The sequence below is a fragment of the Cibotium barometz genome, chromosome 18, assembly GCF_041138505.1.
Source record: "Cibotium barometz isolate CiBa-2024 chromosome 18, ASM4113850v1, whole genome shotgun sequence".
Lineage (NCBI taxonomy): Eukaryota > Viridiplantae > Streptophyta > Polypodiopsida > Cyatheales > Cibotiaceae > Cibotium > Cibotium barometz.
In genome coordinates, this window is record NC_141063.1 from 5951661 (window position 1) to 5972169 (window position 20509).

At 43.7% G+C, this 20509-nt stretch overlaps 1 protein-coding gene across 3 annotated transcripts in view; it reads left to right on the forward strand.

Annotated features, from left to right (window-relative positions):
- The window catches only part of LOC147628846 (aminopeptidase (DUF3754)), a 103211-nt gene extending 83463 nt beyond the window's left edge, over positions 1-19748 (forward strand). For all 3 annotated transcript variants that reach the window (XM_086812005.1, XM_086812004.1, XM_086812007.1), the window contains exons 10-17: positions 17647-17715; positions 17814-17913; positions 18011-18082; positions 18182-18282; positions 18384-18501; positions 18915-18974; positions 19067-19177; positions 19326-19748. In XM_086812005.1, coding sequence (XP_086668131.1) covers positions 17647-17715; positions 17814-17913; positions 18011-18082; positions 18182-18282; positions 18384-18501; positions 18915-18974; positions 19067-19177; positions 19326-19421 — 727 coding nt within the window. In that variant the 3' untranslated portion in view covers positions 19422-19748. The remainder of the gene's footprint in view (positions 1-17646; positions 17716-17813; positions 17914-18010; positions 18083-18181; positions 18283-18383; positions 18502-18914; positions 18975-19066; positions 19178-19325) is intronic.
- The last annotated feature ends 761 nt before the right edge of the window (positions 19749-20509 follow it).

A 20509-nucleotide genomic window follows, 5' to 3' on the forward strand; every position in this document is an offset into this window, starting at 1 on the left:
ATTGATCTTGAATCAAGGGGCTTTTCAAGATTTTGTGCTTGTTGAGCTTGGCAAAGCAGCAGGGAAGACTTTTATGCCTTGAACCCTCAGAAATCCACTTGCAGTCAAGGGGCTTTTGCCCAATTTCTGTCCGGGACTGTTGTATGCAGTGGTAGGGACTGTCAAGGTCTGATTTTCACTCATTTGGATAGCTAGGAGAGCATTTATTGCTACAGTACTTGCTGGTACAGATTTGGTACAACTTTGTACAAGTTTTGGCATGGCTGTACATTGATTTGAGTGAGGAAAAGGCTCATTTTCAGCTGCTGTACTTGCCGGTACAGATTTGGTACATCATTGAGTGAGAACTTAGTACTGCTGTACAATATTTTGGAAGGGGAACAGAGCACATCTAAGGTGCTGTCATAAATCTGCAGCAACCAGATTTTGGTGATTTTATCACATTCAGTGGGAGGAGAGTTGCATTCGTGCTTCCGCAGTGGGAGATAAACTTTGGGAGAACAACTGTGAGCATTTTGTGTGCTTTGGTGCAGTGTTTGCACATCTTGCAGGGAGTCAGGCATTGACTGTGTCAAAGGTTGCATATTGCTATGGCAACCACAGGTGAGAGCTCTTCATTGCTTCACATCAAGAAGCTTGAAGGCTCACATAATTATGACATTTGGCAAACCGAGTGCTATAATGTGTTGCTCCAGAAGAAGCAGCACAAGCCCATCAAAGAAAGGGGTGTAATGCCCGCTTCTCTTACTGCTGAAGAATGGGAAGATATGGATGAGCTGGCAAGATCCACCATCATGTTGTCTGTGTCAGACTCTTTACTTTTCAGCATACGTGAAGAGAAGACAGCTTGGGGAATGTGGCAAAGATTGCAGGACTTGTATGCCCAGCAAAGTGCCTCAAGCAAAGTGTATTGGTTGAAGAAACTCATAGGTCTTCAAATGAAGGAAGGGGCGTCTATGACAGCCCATCTAAATGAGTTTAATGGTGTTGTCAGCCAGGTGATCAATCAAAAGTTGGCAATGGACGATGAGTTCAAAGCCACCTTTCTCTTATGCACTTTGCCAGAGAGTTGGGACACATTCAGGACAGCTACTAGCAATTCAAATGCTATGCTGTCATATGCAGATGTGGAGGGTGCTCTCCTTCAAGAGGAGATGAATAGAGAACAACTCTGTTGGAAAGTCCAATGCAATGAATGCACGTGGGAGATCCCAACAAAGGGGTAAAAGCCAAGAACGGGGAAGGAGCAAGTCCCGCTCCAAAAAGGACTTAGAATGCCATTATTGTGGCAAGAAGGGACGTCTAAAAAAGCAATGCTACAAATGGAAGAATGATCAAAAGGAAAAGGGCAAAGGAAAAGACAAAGACAAAGATGAAGCCAAAGATGCAAAGCCAAAGGGCAAAAGTGGAGTCAAGATTTTGAAGAAGTCAATGTGTCACATGCAGGTGACAGTGAGGATGAAGTCCTATTCACGTCTTCACTTGATGCCCATTCACTCCTTGCAGGAGATGGTCATGGTATGTACTCATGGATCAATGATTCAGGTGCCTCCTTTCATGTCACAGGTTACAGAGACTTGTTTGTCAGGTATACTGCTGGCAATGAAGGAGTAGTTTATTTGGGTGACAACCATGCATGCCAGATTCTTGGCAGAGGTGATGTGAGGCTTGTGTTTTCAGATGGCTCACAGCTTATGCTCCATGATGTCAGGCATGTGCGTGAGATCAAGAAGAACCTGTTTTCTACTGGACAGCTTGATGATGCTGGTTATGTTACCACATTTGGTGGTGGAAAGTGGAAGATTAGTAAGGGCTCACTGGTTGTTGCCAGAGGCTCTAAGGTGGACACTCTTTACTTGATGCATGCTAATGTTTGTCACCATGCTAATGTAAATGCAACCGAGTTGCCGGAAATCTCTATGTGGCATAGCCGGTTGGGACACATGAGTGTCAAAGGAATGGAGCAATTGTCTCGTTTTGGTTACTTGCCTTCTCTAAAGTTCTCAAGTTTTCAGTTTTGTGAGCATTGTATATATGGCAGGCAACTCCAGTGCCCCCACAAGAAAGCTCTTGGACAGAAAGATGCTCAGTTAGAGCTTGTGCATACAGATGTATGTGAGATGCCTCAGCTTTCTTTGGGAGGGGCAAAATATTTTGTGTCTTTTATTGACGATGCCACACGCAAGGTGTGGGTTTATCCTCTTCATTTGAAGAGTGATACATTCTCAGTGTTTGAGAAGTTTGTTGCTCATGTTGAGAATCAAATTGATTCTCATCTTGTATGTTGATGATATGTTGATTGCCGGGAAATCTCGTAAAGAGATGGATGCCTTGAAGAAGAGGCTGCATCAGACCTTTGATATGAAGGATTTGGGTGATGCAAATCACATTTTGGGTATGCGGATACTTCGGGACAGAAATCAGCATGTGTTGTATTTGTCTCAGAAGGAATCATTGGCAAAGTTTTGCAGAGGTTCAATATGGAAGGGGGGAAGAAGACTAGTACTCCTTTGCCTCCATATGTGAAACTCAGTGCTATGGACAGCCCAGAGTCGGATAGTGACAGGGCTGATATGGCCAAGATTCCGTATGCTTCAGCTTGTGGCAGTCTCATGTATGCCATGGTTGCTACCAGGCCGGACATTGCATTTGCAGTGGGAGTGGTTTCTAGATACATGGCCAACCCTGGCAAGAAGCAGTGGGAAGCAGTGAAAGGTGTCATGAGATACCTGAAGGGCACACAGGATATGTGCATCTGCTTTGGCAAACAGGATGCATTAGTGCATGGTTACACGGATTCGGATTATGCCGGTCATCCAGATAACCGGAAGTCTACTACCGGTTATGTGTTTACATTCACAGGAGGTGCTGTGTCATGGATATCCAAGATGCAGAAGTGCACTGCCTTATCTACTACAGAGGCCGAGTATATTGCAGCCCCACAGAGGCTTGCAAGGAGGCATTATGGCTATCTCGGTTAGTGGTTGATTTGGGTTATACAGGGGATATTCCATTGTTGCATTGTGACAGTCAGAGTGCCATCTAGTTGGCAAAGAACCCTGTCTTTCATGCAAAGACGAAGCATGTGGATGTGAAGTATCACTTCATCAGAGAGGTGATAGAGAACAATTTAGCTTGTCAAGATTCATACGGATGACAACCCGGCTGATCTGTTGACAAAGAGTTTGCCTCCAGAGCGATTTGCTCATTGCAGACACTTGATGGGCATTGGATGATGCCAGTTTCAGCCTTGATATGGCCTTGTATATTATCATGTACATGTTGATTTTTGTTTTCCTTCATTTAAGGGCACTTTGCCTTTAAGTGGGAGGTTGTTGGGGTAAAGGCATTATGCCCACCCTTATAGTGTGTACTAGCCCATAAGTTTTATAGTACATAGTACACTTAGTACTTTTAATGTACTAAGTGCACTATGTGTACTAGAGCAAATATACATGTGTGATAGGGGAGTCACACTCATACTTGAGTTGACTTATTCCCACATGTCTCTTTCTCTCTCTCTCTCTCTCTCCCTTCTTCTCTGTGTGTGTCTCCCACATGAAACCCTAACTCTCTCCCTTCAGTATATCATGTTTTGGTCTAAGAGAAGAGGTGGCTTGCAGAAAAAGCTAATAAAGTATGGAATGTTAAGAAAACAGCCTCCTGGTGGAAGCGCATCCTATTTTGTGGTTGGCATTCCAAGCTTCCTTTCAGGGGAAAGTGTTTATTTGGAGAGTCGTGGTTGGGGGCTTGCCTTTGGCCACTGTCCTTCGGCGTCGGAGACTTTCGAATGGCAATTGTTTCTTCTGCCAGACTTGTCCAGAATCTAGTCGGCATAGGTTTATTTCCTACCCGGTGGCTCGCCAGATATGGGAGTTCATCTCTTTAGTGTGGCAAATGGTGACTGGACACACCCTGTCACCCAAGCCGTGGGTATTTGGACATGATCAGCTTGGGGGGAACAATCAGCAACATGAGGTCTTCTTTGTTTTCTTTCGATGGTTGGGTCTTTGGCATAATTGGCTCATGCGAAATGCTTTTATCTATGATTCACAATCAGGCCCCTCAAGGTGTTAAATAGAGGGGAAAAACTAGGGTTTCATTAAGGGTCTCTGAGCATCTCAATGGGTGATTCTCACATCTTCGCCTCTCTCAGAATCCAGGTACCCTAACATGTCAGCAGAACCCTAAAAATCATAAACTTTTTCCAGATATGAAAACTTAAGGATGGCGTAGAGATACCTTCAACGAGTATGCATCAAATCAACCTTAGCACAAAACCATAGAGAATACACCTGCTTCTTTCGAATCCATGGAAAGAAAATTGGTAAAGCTTATTCCATGCATCACGATATATTCCACGTTTAGGTGGTTGTGATACCAAGTGTTACAGCCCCATATATGCCTTCTTAAGTATGCCGATCTATGCTCCGCCACATGTGTGGTCATAGTCATGGTCTAACTCTGGCCAATAAAGAGGTTATGACAATACGAATTCCACTTATATAGTGTTCATTGCTGCTATAAATACCCACCCTATTACAAATAGCCAGTACACATGGATTTATTAATAATAACCGATGTTCCACTTATATAGTGTCCATTGCTGCTATAAATACCCATCCTATTACAAATAGCCAGTACACATGGATTTATTAATAATAACCTTAGCCGCCTGGATTAGCCAGTTTCTCCTAATCCTAGGACTCTCCTAACCATTCCTGATTAGGCCACTAAACCCGAGGAATAGCACTAGGTACGTAACAGACTATGAGATACCATATATAAATGTATATATATACTAAAGAGTACTCCAATGTCCTCGAAAAGAATTCATGTCCCATATGGCCATATTGCCATGGTGGGCAAGACTTCTAAGTCTCCATAATACCAATATCAAAATCATGTCTCAGATACATGGCGAGACATATTTAGTCTCCATAATTCTTGGACGATCCAATATAATACATCTCCAACATGAGAAACCATATAGAAGCCATAATACCCAGGCTTTTAAATCATTAATGCTTTCTTGAAACACATTCAAGAAAACATACCACTTTGTCCTTGCAAAGATACGCAAGGGTGAGTTCTAAAAACTCTAAAATACAACAAATTCGACAATCTTGAATAACTCAAAATATACTTAGCTTGTATGTTGGTTGCCATTGAAATTTTTCTTAACCTTCAATACGAAGAGGTTGTCCTCTTGTCATAGCCAGATATTTAAAAAACACCCAAAAACAATTGTTTTGAATCCGAATAGCCATATTTCACATTCCACACCTTGATACGGGTTTGTCCATACATGCCTGAAATCTACTGTAAATTAAATGTCTAGTGTTGAAAACCCTAAAACAACGTGCGTTTAGTTGTTCCTCACATAAAAGTGTATCACTTCTATCATTCCGGGATATCCATGACCAACACTAGGATGAGGAGACAAATTGAGGAGAGCCCTTTGGAGAAGCCAACCAACCTCCTTGCAAGCACCAAGCTCTTGTTATGATCAAATCAGGCCTCAAATAACCTTTTTATAGTAAAATGATACTACTTTTGCTTTTGTTGTTGCTTTCCTTGTTTCAAAACGATAATAATTTTTTATAATCGGCTTTCCTTCCAAAAGGCGGGTAGCAAAAAGAGAGTTCACATGAATAATACTTGACCCTGATCTAAAAGCACTTTATTATAATAACTTGGCCCAGTCACTTTATAATAGATGTGGGCACCTACAAATACAATTTTTTATACCTCCCATTGCCAAAGCTTGTCTAAAAGTCCATAAAATCTGAAAAATACTGATAAATGCCAGTAAATCCCATAAATTTTGAAACTGGAGACAATTACTTTCTTGGATTTCTAATCCCTCAAACATGTATACACTTGCCATTCAAATGCATCTCAACCATGCTTATTCGTTCAGCGGCCAATTGAAAAAATGAACGTGGGTCTCTCACCTCCTCTAATCAATCCAAGCATGCAAACACTAAGGCGTCTTCTTCTTTCCGCAAAACGATTTGGGTTGACAAGGAGGATATGATGGTTGAGTATAACCTGAATGGGCAGAAGACGGTGGTGTTATTGCTACTGTTGAAAGTGATTATTCATTTGAACTAATGAAGAGAAAATATGATTCAAGTAAGTCATCAATGGCTCAAGTGTAAGGGTGAAAGGGATATCCCCTCCAGAGCCGCCAAATTGCCTTGATGCTTCCCATTTCTTGAATGCCTAGTCCCATCGAAAATCACATGCTCAATGTGGTCTTTGCTATGTGGATTCCAGTTGTAAGCCAACGGAGCGTACAGTGAAAGATGCAACCACGTGTACGAGAGATAAAGATAGAGAGAGAGAGAAGGGGGAGAGAGAGATGGGAATAGGGGTTTCACATAGTACACCACGCCGCTGAGCGGGGAATAGGCCCCGCCCCCTCTTCAAGAATTTATTTCAGGAACAATCCATGGGCTTCTCCAAGCCAAGACCAGTACAACAAATGAATACAATATCAAACAAAGTGCCGATGTCGAGGTTGGGCTGAAGGCGATGTCGAGGCACAAGATAACTGATGTCGAGCTCACCATGAGGATAACCCACGAGTCTTACACCGGGCTAGTACTGAGATCCAATGTCTGAATCAAACTAATGTTCCCAAATATCCACGAGGCTCTCTGCACTGAATCCGGACATAGGCAATCTCAAGGGGCTCACACCAAGGTGATGAGTAAACGTGTCCACAAGGTAATCCCCTCCTTAGGGGTTTAGAGATGCTAGTGACGGCGGTGCTCTGAGGTGGTGTTGGTGCTGGTGGCTGGCGCTAACATCAGTGGCGTCTGGAGGCAGCAGACAGTACACAAAGGCAGCGCACAGGGCAGAGGCAGTACAAGTGGCGCACAAGGTGGAGGTGACAGTGGCAGAAGGGCGGTGCTTATGGCGCAGGCGGCGCTCAGATAGTGGTGGCAACAAGGTGGCACCCAAACGCAGGCGCTAGCGCAACGCTCAAGGCGCAAGCAGCGGATGTGGGCGTTGCAAGGGTGGAGCACTGACGGATGTAGGCGTTGCAAGGGCGGCTGTTGGCGGAGAGGGAGGAGCTAGGTGATGCTAGAGGGAAGAAGATGATGTTGAGTCTCCACAAGTTCTCCCCCAAGATCTCCAAGAATTCTTTTTATGTTCCACCATGAGGGTACAAGCTTCTTATATACTTGAGGGGGGGGGGGGGGGTTCTATGCTTTTGCCTTACCTTGCTTTTGCTTTGCCTCTTGCTTTTGTTTTATTTTCTTACTTTTGCTGTGTCTGTTTGTTTTTGTTTTATTAAATATTAATAATAGTCAAAGTTCTTGATTTGTGCTTTTACAATCTTCAGGGCCTTGCTTTTTGGCCTTGGAGCTGCTTTTTGAAAAAGAAGCTTTTAACTTTTTGATCCAATTCGATGTTCTCTTTCCAATGGTGTTGTCAGCTTTTTGGTCAACAAAGTTTGACTTTTTCTTTTTCTTGCTTTTTTAACCAAGACTGATGCTTTTTCTATGCCAACATTAGGAACCCTGTTTCCATGTGTCCATCATCCTATCCATGTGTGCGGGCATGAGTTCTAACATGTGAAAAGAGCTTGGAGGACCAAATAGTTACATTCCCTACCTCTTACATCACAGTTGTCCTCAAGTGTGGGATATAAATATGCCATATGGTCGTGGTGCTAGCCTCATTTGGTGCTCTTGTGCATCTGGTCTTTCCTCATATATGTGGTGCCTTCTGCTCCTCTGGCAACATCTTTATGCCTTTCTTTAATTGATGTCCTTGTTCTTGATGGTACATGTTCTTTATAGCCTGTGACATGGGTTACATATAATAAATGCATACGCACCTTTTGTAAAAACTAGACACAAGCTAGTCAACAAACAAGTTTGCATCATTCGCGGCATCTACTGGGTATTCCAAGTACTGGCCAGGTAGTTTGGAGCCCAATGGACTATCACATGCCATAAATCCAAGCATTGTCCATGCATCAAAAACAACACACAAAGTTAGTATGCAATGCACAAGTAATGATCCTCTTGTTCATGGATTATCCTGTCTGGTTTCATCGAAACCGTGCTGAGCCATCTAAACTGTGCAGACTATCCTCAAGGCCATCTAATCACTAGGACCGCCTCACAAGGCTTCCATAGTCATCTGGGCCATCTGGTCGCATTGACCACCCGACTATGAGATCCATTACAATCATATGGGCCATCTGGCCGCCTGATTGCGAAATCCAATATCTTCAACCACTCGAGGATGAATGTAGTGGTAGGTAGCACCACTATCGAAGTGTTGGTTTTCCACTTTGCTCCAAGCTTTGAAAACTTACCTCTTCTCTAGTGATGTGTCATCTTGATGTTGGAGTTCTTTAGGTAATGCATTACTTGGGGGCGGTTTGGCTTCTTCATTTGGTCTATCAGGACATTTTGCAGCCATGTGTCCTTTCTTTCCACAATGGAAACTTTTACCATCTTTGAAATACTCCTCGAGTCGCTTGCGGGATAGCTTCTTTTGGTACAATGGGGGTTTATCCTCATTCTTGTTCTTCTTTTCTTGTGGTTTATTCCTTGCTTGAGATCCTCCTTTGAACCTCTTCTTTTGGGACGAGTCTCTATTCTCATTCTTTGATTTGCCCACCATGCAAGGCATATGTAGAGCTTTGGCTTGCAAGGCTTTGTCTTGGGCTTCTTCCAAGGTTTTAGGTCCCACCATATAAACTGCTTGCATATGCTTTGGTTGCAATCCATTGACAAACTTACGCATTTCCATCAATGATGGGATGTGAGTATATGAGGGAAACTTCAGTGAGACGGCTGAAAAATTATTAAGATATGTTGCCACACTTTCTCTGGCCTTTTGGTTTACCTCATTCCATTCCAATTCCCGTGAAGGACACTCCGAGATTCCATTTTAAGGGCGCCTTATATTGAATCTTCGTCTCGGCCATTTGAAGAGATTGCATCGCTCACTCATCCGTAACCCATTTTCTAAATGACTAAATGTATGTTTCTGTCCCAAAAGGAATTCAAATCAAATAAGAAAACCTCACCTTTTAGAGGAATTGCAACCTGGCATAGATGCAACTCGGATAGTGCCTCCAAGACGCACGACCAGTTCGAAAAAAAAAACGATGCCAGCTAATTGTGACTTCAGTTTGCAGAAGATTATTTATCGTGCTTTTTCAGCTGCGATCGATGCCAGCTAATTGTGACTTCAATTGCAGACTTATGCCCTTCATAGAGTCTCGAAGTGTTAGCTCAGGTTGCTGCAGACTTTGAGCTCAACCAAAGCATGCCATTCCAAAGGAGATCAACTCCACAAATAGCATCATCTCAATATCCAATTGACCAATTCTGTGGTCAAGAACAACCAGAACCATATGACAAAGATCAATGTCCCAATCTTCCTCAATCATACCTTAGTTCCAAAGGCAAAAACCATCCATAGTTGGAGTTATAGTTCATGGTGCGGCCGACTGTGAACCATACCCAACTTTACCATCTCATGTGACTAGTACACAATATCATAGAAGTCCCATAAGCAGATGTACTGTCAGCCTCAGTACCTTCGGGTTAATACAAAGATGTCACCAAGCGACTCCTAGATGACAACTGAGCCTGTCTGTAATAAGGGAGCAGAGGTGCTACCCCCTCTTGAGCATCAGGCAATGCTCCAGACCCATGCTCTGCTGAACCTGAATGAGCCGTAACAAGAGTCGGCTCCAACTCAAAGGCATCAAGATAAAGCTGCAATACCTAAGGTAAATCTGCTGAGTCACCCTCCATCCTCTTCACATCCATCGGTGAATAGTTCTTGAACTTCACAAGATAGCGACGAGAAACTTTACCTTGTACCTTTCTTTCCTTATGTGCCAGTATGAATAAGAACCTCATCAAGTTCCTCCTCTTCCGTCTGAGCCTCATCTGATACATCCACAGGCACCCAAAACTTACTTGCACTCCACCCAAGTGGTAAGCACAAGTCCCTAATGAAGCATAGTAGATCACCACTGCTAAACATAGAAAGAAGCTGCCTTCCGAACCCCACGAAGCCTCCGTGAAGATACCACTGGTGACAAAGTGTCGAAAGCCATAGCCTTCTACCCATCTCTTGCACCATAACACTTCAACTGCTTTCTTGTTCGTGGCTGACTACTTCCTGTCCTTGGTGTGTCTTTTCTCATGAGCTTCATCTTTAGCTTTTGCTCTTCACCTCATATAGGCAAAGACATAAAATCCTGCATTGTCTCTTGCTCTTCCTTTTCACTTTCCACATGTTGAAGCTTTTGATGTGACTACCCCGGGCTCGTCTCCTTGAGAAAGTCGACGATATCCTGGCAATGGAACCATGAAACCGGCCTTCAGATAACTTGACGGGAGGTGAAACAAACACTCGCACACAAAACACTTCAACACCTTTGAGGACCTGAAAAGGAAAATAAACCGGGGGAGCTAGAGTGCTCCTGCAAAAAGTACACGGACACCAGTTGGCCCCAAATCGCAGTGGCGCCCCTTGCGGTATTTCATTAATTTAATCAAATTTGAGTACAAAGTACAACTTGTAGAATCCTCCACCAACAGGATCCCTTGTAGTTTCACCCAGGTCTTCCAAATGAGTGCTTAGCAAGTCTTACCCCATGTCTTCTTCATCAAGGGCCATTCGCAAAGCCTTAACCCTTGATCTTTGTCTTCAAAAAGCCTTCAAGCTATGCCGGCCTGTTCCATGCTGCAGAAAGCCGCCCACCTGGCTGCTTCCACACACGCAGCTGCCACATGTGGCCTGCTCCACGTCTACCAGCACCCGCCTGGCTCGCTGCTGCTGTGCGCCCATCCCCAGCACCGATGCCTTGCTTTTTACCATGCTACCTCTCTCTTGTCGCCGGCGCCAACACCAAGGACATGGCCTTGTCTTGCCTACAGCGGTGCTCTCTAGAGACCAACTATCCAAGGAGAAGCAACCACACGCCTCATCGAATTCCGCCACCCTTCTTTATAAGGAGGCGCCTCAGCCTGCTTTTCTCCAAAAACTAAAAACAATAGCTAAAAAAAATGCATCCTTTATTATTTTAAATCATCCAAGGTTTTAAAACCTTATAAACTTTAAATCCTTTTGTCCTCTTCACACTTGCGCTGGCCACAGATGGGTTTCTTCTCGATTCCAAGCTGATGCTGTTCACACTGTCCATCCCGTGCTTGTGCCTGTGCCCACCTGCTTACTGTCCAGAGAAAAACATAGGGTCGTAACAATACCAATTTATTAAATATTAATAGTAGTCAAAGTTCTTTATTTGTGCTTTTACAATCTTCAGGGCCTTGCTTTTTGGCCCTGGAGCTTCTTTTTGAAAAAGTGGCTTTTAGCTTTTTGATCCAGTTCGATGTCCTCTTTCCATTGGTGCCGTCAGTTTTTTGGTTAACAAAGTTTGACTTTTTCTTTTTCTTGGTTTTTTGACCAAGGTTGGTGCTTTTTCCAATATCAACATAAGGAACCCAGTTTATCCTATCCATGTGTCCGGGCATGAGTTCTAACATGTGAAAAGAGCTTGGAGGACCAAATAGTTACACCAGTGCCCCAAAATGTGTTCTCACACTAATGATCTTCCACCCAACAAGAGAGTGCCGACAACAAAGAGAAAAGATGAGTGGATGAGGGGTGCAATACCGCTGATTTGCGGGAAAGTAGAGAGTGCATGCACATAGCAAGTGGCTTTAAGCCCATAAAAAAATTCCAATGTTTTTTTTTGTTTGCTTTGTACTTATCCATAAATGTATGCTAAGCTTGTTGTTTTCTTGTAAGTAAATAAAGTACTGATGCTTTGTTATGAATTTTGAGGTGCTGTATTTGTTTTTATTATCAAGTTTGGCTAGGCATATGCATGCGTGCCCTATGAGGACAAAAGCATCGGATGGACCAAAAAGTGCCGGCAGCCACGGCATCCAACCCAAACCCAACCAGCATTGGTCCAACATCCCATGCCCACGAGTGCATGTCTATCTGTCGCCACCTTCCATGTACAAATGCGTTCTCACCCATGCTGGTGGCATGTAGCGATGCGATCAGCCCCTCTCTGCCCATACAACAGCACAGCGAGATACTCATTGTAAAGGGACGGCTGCCACTGACATAATACACACCTAGCAAAAGTGTAAGCGCTGCCTATACGCCACAATTTTAGCCTTAGAGCATACAAGTACGTGCACTAGACATCCACCAAAAAAGTGCACATCAAGATCATCCCCATTGCAGAAAACAGCACATATAGACCAAAGCACCATAGAACCAGCATGACTTCAGCAGTCACTTCCACAGAAAGATAGCAGCTGACAGATTTTGAGTGGCTACGATACCAACATGAACAGCCCCTTACTCCCAAACACCTCCTGCATGTCGGGGTCAATCCGACGGGCAAGACAGTACCACTGGTAAGAAGTACTTCTGTCAATGCCTAAGCCTATTGGGTTCAGAACTCACCAGCCGTCAGCTAAAACAGAAAGTGCATACAGAACTACAAAGCTCACTCTGTCACTCAGATAGTACACAATGAAATAATGCTCAAGGGCTCTGTATTACTATCAAACTTGTACAATGTTGTGCTCCAGACTAACTCTGTCCTACTGTTCTCTTCTATCTCTCTATATATTGATCTTCTAACTGCTAACTGCCTCCTTCTTTGCTATCTTGGAAGGACCTTCTTCTTGTCCCATCCAGCCGTTGCTCTAGTATTATGTGCTCTAGACTAACTTTGTCCTAGGGTTCTCTTCTATCTCTCTATATATCTATCTTCTAACTGCTAACTGCCTCCTCCGTTGCTATCTTGGAAGGACCTTCTTCTTGTCCCATCCAGGCGTTGCTCTTCTATTACAAGACCCATTCTATTAACAAACTGTTTCAATAAAGTACATATGATTACAATGGGCACATATGTGCGTTGCCGTCTGTGCACGATTGTTAGTGTGTTGATCTTTTACTGTCGGCATGTGTCCTCCAGCCAGTTCTTCAGGTCTCACCGATGAGCTCCTGTCGGATGCTCAACTCCTGGCACGCTCGGTGGCTCTGCGCCAGCAGCTACGTGAGAGGTGGATTTGAAGGTTTGATGAATGGGTGGAGGTGGTTGATGGGGGGTTGACCGGGCTAACCCTTTTTTCTGTCGCCAGTACCTGTCTGCTCCTATTATCCTTGGGCTGAATTATATCAAAAATTCTTTCTACATCAACATGTGTTGCTTTGTAATTTAAAGAATGAAAGAATAGTTTAGTAGATATTTGTATCTGTGGGCTAGAGTCCAGCTGTTGCAGGGCCTCTATGTCTTCTTTACAGATATCCGGTTCTTCTTCATCCTGCCCTATAGCAATTGCGCACCATCATTTAGGATCAGTTTTGCTGAAGATCCTGGGGCCTGGGATGTGGATCTCTCCTTTGGTTTGTATTTGCGGAGAAATTCATCTAGCTTGTAGGGATTGACAAGGAGACCCCAATCTTCATCTTCGTACTCTTGTTTGAATTTGGAAAGGGGGTAGGTAGCATATTCCAGATTTTGTGCTCTGGCCTTGAGTTGTTCTATTGCCTATGCCTTCTCTTGCTGATGCGTCTTCCGAAGATTGACTAGTTGCTGACGGAGGATGTTTACTTGATTGTTTGTAGCAGCTGGGGGAGTTGCTGATCTCAACTTTTCTTTCTATCATCAACAGCAGCTCCTCTTGCAGCTTTCTATGTTTGCTTTGTTCTTGCATAAGCTATGTTCGGATCTTTTGCAGCTCCAGGGCCACCTTGGTAGCTTTTTCCAACATGGTGTCCTTTATCTGGATTTCTCTGTGCAGATCTACCAGTTGTTTCTTTATTAGCTCTGTCAGCTTTCTGGTTTTTCCTGTGGTTTGTTGGCTTCTTCCTTGATGGCTTTCAATTCCTGTTGAGTTTTTAGCAGCTGGGAAATCAGCTTGGAGTTTTCTTCTTTCAGACTGCACAGCTGTTGTAACTTTTTGGTAGTGATGGTCTCTTGTTGCTCTACTGCTGCATCCGTCTTTCATCTGGACCTTGTTTTGGGAGAGGCTGCGACCTAGTCTTCGAGCTGTATGAGTTTTTCCTTTTGCGTGTCTAGCTTTGCATATGCTGAGCCATTGCCTTGTCCGTTTTCTTGAATTCTTCTTCCATTTCTTCTTGGGCAGTCTGTCTGGCTGTGTTTTCATCTAGTTGCACAGACATCTACTTCTCTAAGATGACTATTTGTTCTTTTAACTGAGCTGGTGTCATCTAGTTGATGGCATACAGACTGCCAACTATGACTTTCGTTGTGCTCTCCAGCTGCTGTATCGGTTCTTTGCCCTTGGCCAGTGCCAGCTTTGTTTTTTGTTGTTTGTCTTCCAGCTGTTTTTTGAGTGTTTCCATCTGTTTTGTTGGTCCACGAGCAAGTGCTGACCTTTGGAGTTTGGAGCAGCTCTAGCCGGATCTCCAGTTTTTTTTCCCCCTCCAGGTACTTTGTCAGTTTGCATATTTTGCTCCGGAGCTCTTTCACCTGTGGTGATTTGACTGAGTGTTCCCTTCAGAGGTGGTGGCTATGGAGGTGGTGGTGATTGCTACAGTAGAGGTTCCCTGTGGCTCTGCAAACAATGATCCTCCAGTTCCGCCTCCAGCTCCGTCTTTGTCTTATGGTGGGATTGGTGGTAGTAGGAGGTGGCATGTGGGAGTTGGCAATATCGTGTATTCTTTGAGTAGTTGTAGATTGTCCTCCCAACATGCTTTCTGTGACGCTGTCAGTTCCTCTTCCCACTGCTCCATCAGCTCCTCAGGCAACTAGACTATGTGAAGCTCTTTGTCAGCCTCCATGGCCTCTTGTATTCGCACCTCCCTTTCACAAGGAGTAGCTCCTTGCCGTCTTTTCCTGCTAGCTCCACATTGCGGATCGTTTGAGTGGCATGGTCCACAATGCGGGCTGCTTTTTTTGCTATTGATTGAGCTGCGTGCTCTGCTTGTTGCAGGTTGCTTTGGATGTCATGATTTGTTGTCCGGAGCTTAGTGACCACCATCGCTAACTCATCTTCTCTCCTATGCAGAGTTGTTGCTTCCTCCTCAATGCTTGGATTGTTGTTGTTGCCGGATCAAGTTTTGAGTGGCTGCTTGTTGATTCTGTTGTTGGACTTGAGTGGAAAGCAGTTGCACCTGTGCTTCTACTTGATCTATTTTGGCAAGTCTTTCTTCATTCTCCACCTTGTCCATGACACAATTTGCAATATTTTCAAGCACTGTGAGAATGCTGTGAGTGGCTGAGTCACTTGTCTTTAATGTGGCTGGTGTTTTGTGGCTTTCCCTCTATGTTGCTAATTCTGCTACTTGTTCGCTGCTCAGGGACGATCCACTCTTCACCAGTTGTTTGCCTATGACCTTAAGTTGCTGCTTTCGTTGCTCCTTGGTTGTTTGGGTCTCCTTTTGCTTCTTCGGTTTGAGAGTGGTGATGTGCTGAGACCATTCAAATTTCCTTTTGAGGGAGTCTGCTTTGGAGGCTTCGTCTTGTGTTTTCTTTGCAGCTTCTGTTGAGGCAACGTTTGCACTGTTCTTGGTTGTAGATTTAGCTACAAGGCATTTTTGTTCTGCCTCTTTAGCTAGCCTTGTTGCAAATTTGGCTACAAGGCGTTTTTGTTCTGCCTTTGCAGCCACTTTTGGACAATGACGGAATTTATTGACCGAGTAAATCAGTCCCAAGGCTTCCCTCTCAGTGGTGCTGTAATTTTTCTCAGCATTTGACAACATCCGACTGGCATAGTGAATGGGTCTGTACCACCCTTCATCTGTCTGTTGCATCAGCACACTTCCAATTGTTGTATCCGATGCATCCACGAATACATGGAACCTCTTGTCCCTTTTTGGCGGTTGGGTGATCGGTGCACTCGCAAGCATTCTTTTAAGATTTTGGAAGGCGTCCTTGCGCTCTTCTGGCCAGAGGAATTCTACCCCCTTCTTTGTTACGTTGTACAGTGGTTGTGCCACATGAGCAAGGTACTTGAGAAATCTATTGAAGGCATTGACCCGACACTCCTAGAGATAGGATATCCTACCAAAGGCTGCCACCTCAAGGCATTCACCAAAGATAGGAGATGCCACCAACTCGACCTCAGGCATATATGGTTCCTCGACTCACGTTGAAGGACATCCTTCATCCCTCAACATCATCCTGAAGGACATCCTTCATGCTCATCCTTCGTACCACTTTATACCCTGTGTTCTACAATCACTTGTCATCAACTTGAGCTGTGTTGTCCTCTTCATTGTGACCTCTGCTGAGTGTGCACGGTGCAGCGAAGGACATGTATTAGTGTTCTTGCAGTAGTGCAAGTGTTCCTCTTGCAGTTTTGTCTCTTCTTGTGTTGTGTTCCGCTCCATATTGTCTTCGGTGTTTTGTCATGAGCATAGAGGACTCCGGACATATCGTCCAAAGAAGAGCCACCACTTACTGTGCCAGGCAACTGGAGCTTTGTGTGTGTGTGAACACCTCTTAAAAGGTGTTGGTGTGTTTGTGCGTGTGAACCCACTCTTATGAGTGGATAGGATAAGTGTGCCACATGGCATGGTGTGTGTGTGTATGATTGCTTTGGGTGAGCAGATAAGACTTTGAGCCTACAAAAGTATTGTACTTTTATGCATCAATCTAATCCATGATCATTTGAGTCATGCAATCATCTAATCCATGATCATTTGGGAAAAGGCAGAGCAGGAGCACGAGGCAGGGGAAGGGGCGCACGAAAGGGAAGTGGAGGGGCACGATGGGAATACAACAGGGTGAGGAGTTGGACGCTCGCAGGGGATACAGCAGCATGAAAAGTGAAGATGGGCGAGGCAGGGACAGAGGGGTGCGTGAAGAGGGAAGGGGGAATAGGCAGCTCTTGATGTATTGTATGCATTTGTGCCTCCTCTTGCATGAGGAAATGTAGAAGTGAGCACAGAGCAGCCCAGTAGATGGAAATCAGCAGACTTCCAGAGTAGATGGACAGAACTTGCCCGGAGGAGCCTGACAGTGAATAGATGAAAGTAGATGGACAGTGAGACGGAAGTAACCAGATGGAACTAGATTGACTTCTTGAACAAGTTCCCGGTTTGGACACTGGGGAAGTTGGACGCTCGCAGGGGATACAGCAGCAGGAATAGGGAAGGAGGGCGAGGCGGGGGCAGAGGGGTGCGTGAAGAGGGAGGGGATGGGGTGCGATCTCAGCTCTCGATGTATTGTATGCATTTGTGCCTCTGTGCATGAGAAAATGTAGCAGTAGTGAGCATATAGCAGCCCAGTGGACAGAAATCAGCAGACATCCAGAATAGATGGACAGAACTTGATCAGAGGAGCCCGACAGTGAACAGGCGGAAGTAGATGGATGGTGAGACGGAGGTAACCGGATGGAACTAGATTGACTTCCTCAATAGTTCCCGGTTTGGTAATTGTGAGAGCACAAGTGAGGTATGAAGTGACAATGTCCTTTGTATTTTCCCATTTCTAGTGCAGGCAGTGTCTGGTGTACATGTGAATGGTCTTTTGTAATGGATTCATTGGGACTATTTGCTAACAAATAAACTGCTTCTGCCCCGCTTACCTTACAAATACCTTTACTTGTACATTTCTTGTACAAAAATTTGATTTTGATTTTGTATTTGTTGTAGTTTGAACAACTTTCTGAGTAAAACCACTGTCCAAGAGCCTACTTTTGAACGGATGGTTCTTGTTTACAGGTATGTTAATCGCAGATAGAGTGCTAGTTCTGGTGTTATTTTGGTGGTTTATTTTGTACCCTAAACTTGATTTGAATTATTGTTTGTAAACTTTGAAGGCGTGCCACACCACCAAACTCTCCTTTACAGTACGGAGATAGAGCAATTCACATCAAGCAGTTCAGAAACATCCCAATGGCTGACATGGAACTGGTTTTGGTGAGTTTGATAGTCCATAACCATGTAAAAAAGCTACTTGTACCTTGTGCATGAAGTTCTTTGCTTTATGACATATCTTTTGTTATCTTGATGATAGCCAGAAAAGAAGAACCCTGGCTTGACTCCAATGGACTGGACAAAACTGCTGATATCGGCAGGGCTTGGATTGGTATGAGACAATCTGCACTTCAAAACCAGAAGTTCAAATTTGGTATAGAAATCCCATCCTGTTACATTCGTTCTTATTTTAGTAGGTGAGGATGAACAGGTTACATTGGTGACTTCAATGGAAATGCCAAAAGCGGACTTTTGGGTGGTGTTTGCCATTCTCGGGGGTGTAATCGGTTATTGTGTCAAGATCTTTTTATCGTAAGTTTTCCTAAACTCTTGCCTACTCAACTCACTTTTGAGTTTTGCGTTCATCAAATCAGGATGTGGAAGAAGTCTCATGAATGATTCACAATTGGCAGTTTTCAGCAAAACCTTATTGAGTATCAAAACCTTATAACTCGATCTATGTATGAGAAGCAGCTTGACAGTGGAAGTGGGACACTTCTTCACATGTGCGATGATGTGATACAGCAAGAGGTAAATGTTTCGTATGTTTCCTAATTATCTCAAGGTGGACGTCCCATGTGTTTTCCAGTGTAGTTTGAACAAGTGAGACTAGGAGAGGGAAAGGAATGTGCCCATTCCTGGCCATGCAGCCTGCAACCGGTGTAGCTGGGAAGATGCTGGCAGGAATGGGCAGATCAGCGACTTTGGAAAGCACCCATCCCGTGCATTATTGGAGGAGCCAGTCTCCCCGCTAGAACGCATGGCAGCTGCGTCGTTGGGTGGATTGTGGGGGGATTAAGTTGACCATGATTATAACTATTATGCTTTTGATAATATGAGCGAGGAGGATTGCGTGTCACTTATATTAAGAACATGCATGCTTACATATAATAATAATACATGTTCAAGGTCACAATGGCTAAACCTTGTCTTTGTGCCTGCAGGTCAAGGAAGTATTATTAGCTTATTTTGTATTGATATCTCAAGGAAGAGCCACAAAGGAGGTCTGTCAAGCAAGTTTTCTGGATGACTGTGTTCGTGGAATTGTCTGAAATCGGTGGGTTTTAACTCCTTACAAGTGCATATGTCTACGTAGGATCTTGACAGACGATGTGAGGAGCTCTTGCTAGAGGAGTTCAAAGAAAAGTGTGATTTTGAAGTCGAAGATGCAGTTGAAAAGATGCAAAGGCTAGGGATTGTGACCAGGGTAAGACAAAACATTTTATACTGGCAGGTTGGAACCTTGTTTGTAGTTAGTTCTTGCGAACATGAACAACGTACGTGTTCACAGATTGCAAGCACACAATTTCACATTAACTGTGTGTGTGTGCGTGTGTGTGTGTGTCACTCTTCAGGACTCGGTGGGACGGTATTGTCAGGTACCTCTGAAGCGGGCAAATGAGATAATTGGCTTAACGACAGAAGAGAGAGTTGCCAAGGCTATTGTTTAGCAAAAATTCCAAACAAACAAACAGTGTTTTCGTTGCTTATGTATAACTACTACTTGGTGTGTGCATGTAGTCTAATGTTTTTCTTCTTCTTTTCCCTGTTTGGTTTGGTGAAAAGAGCCTATAATGTAGGCCTCAATTCTTTTTGTACATGCAGAGTCTATGTTTTCTTTCTTAGAGTCTTTAGAACTTTCCAGTTTTAGGACAGCAAAATTACTGAATCATACAATTTGTGTGCCTCGGTCATCCTCTTGTCATTATGTTGAAAGGTTGGGTTTAACATTCGAATAACTTAATCATAAATAGCGTACAATAAAACGTTTTATACTATGCTTATATTTATTTACATCTAATTATTTTTTGTTGTTGTTTGCCTCTTCTCTCCTTTGAATAGAGAAGTCCTCTAAGCCGTATATGATTTGAGGTTTGCCTCTTCTCTCCTTTCAATGGAGAAGCCTTCTAGCGTTGTATATTTTGGGCTTGTAACATTATTGAAGTCACTCTTGAAACTCAACAGTCTAGAGTCCACTATTTTTAGAGCATGACGAAAAGAGGAGGAAGAAGACAAGGTTTCTCAAACAAAATTCATGGCATAGTCAAAATTGTTCATCTATTATTTATTTCTCTTAAACACCTAGGAAAATCAGCATAAGTGTATCCTTTAGAACACTAAGGAAAATCAACATACGCATCCCTGCACTATGACATCCCTACTCATCCCTGTACTATGCATCCCTACTCCTATTCTCTTGTAGATGATTTTGGCCAAAGTCTCTACTTGTTTGAGTTTGTGTTATCTTTCTATTTGTGATAGCTACGACTAAATTCTAGCCTTGTAGAGAATAACACATACATATTGCTAGGAATCGTAAAAGTATATGAACATGATGGTGTAACAATTCAACTACTACTATCAAGAGCAAACTGTACAAATGCATAATATTAGATTCTAGCAAGATTAGAGTCTTTCCCAATCTTTACCAATGCTTCTTACAATCCTCGTCGGAAAAACTTATGTTGTCTCACTTCAAGGGACACTTCCTTGCACTTTACTTTTAAAAGCAACAGTGTTGTTATTTACAGCTCTTGTG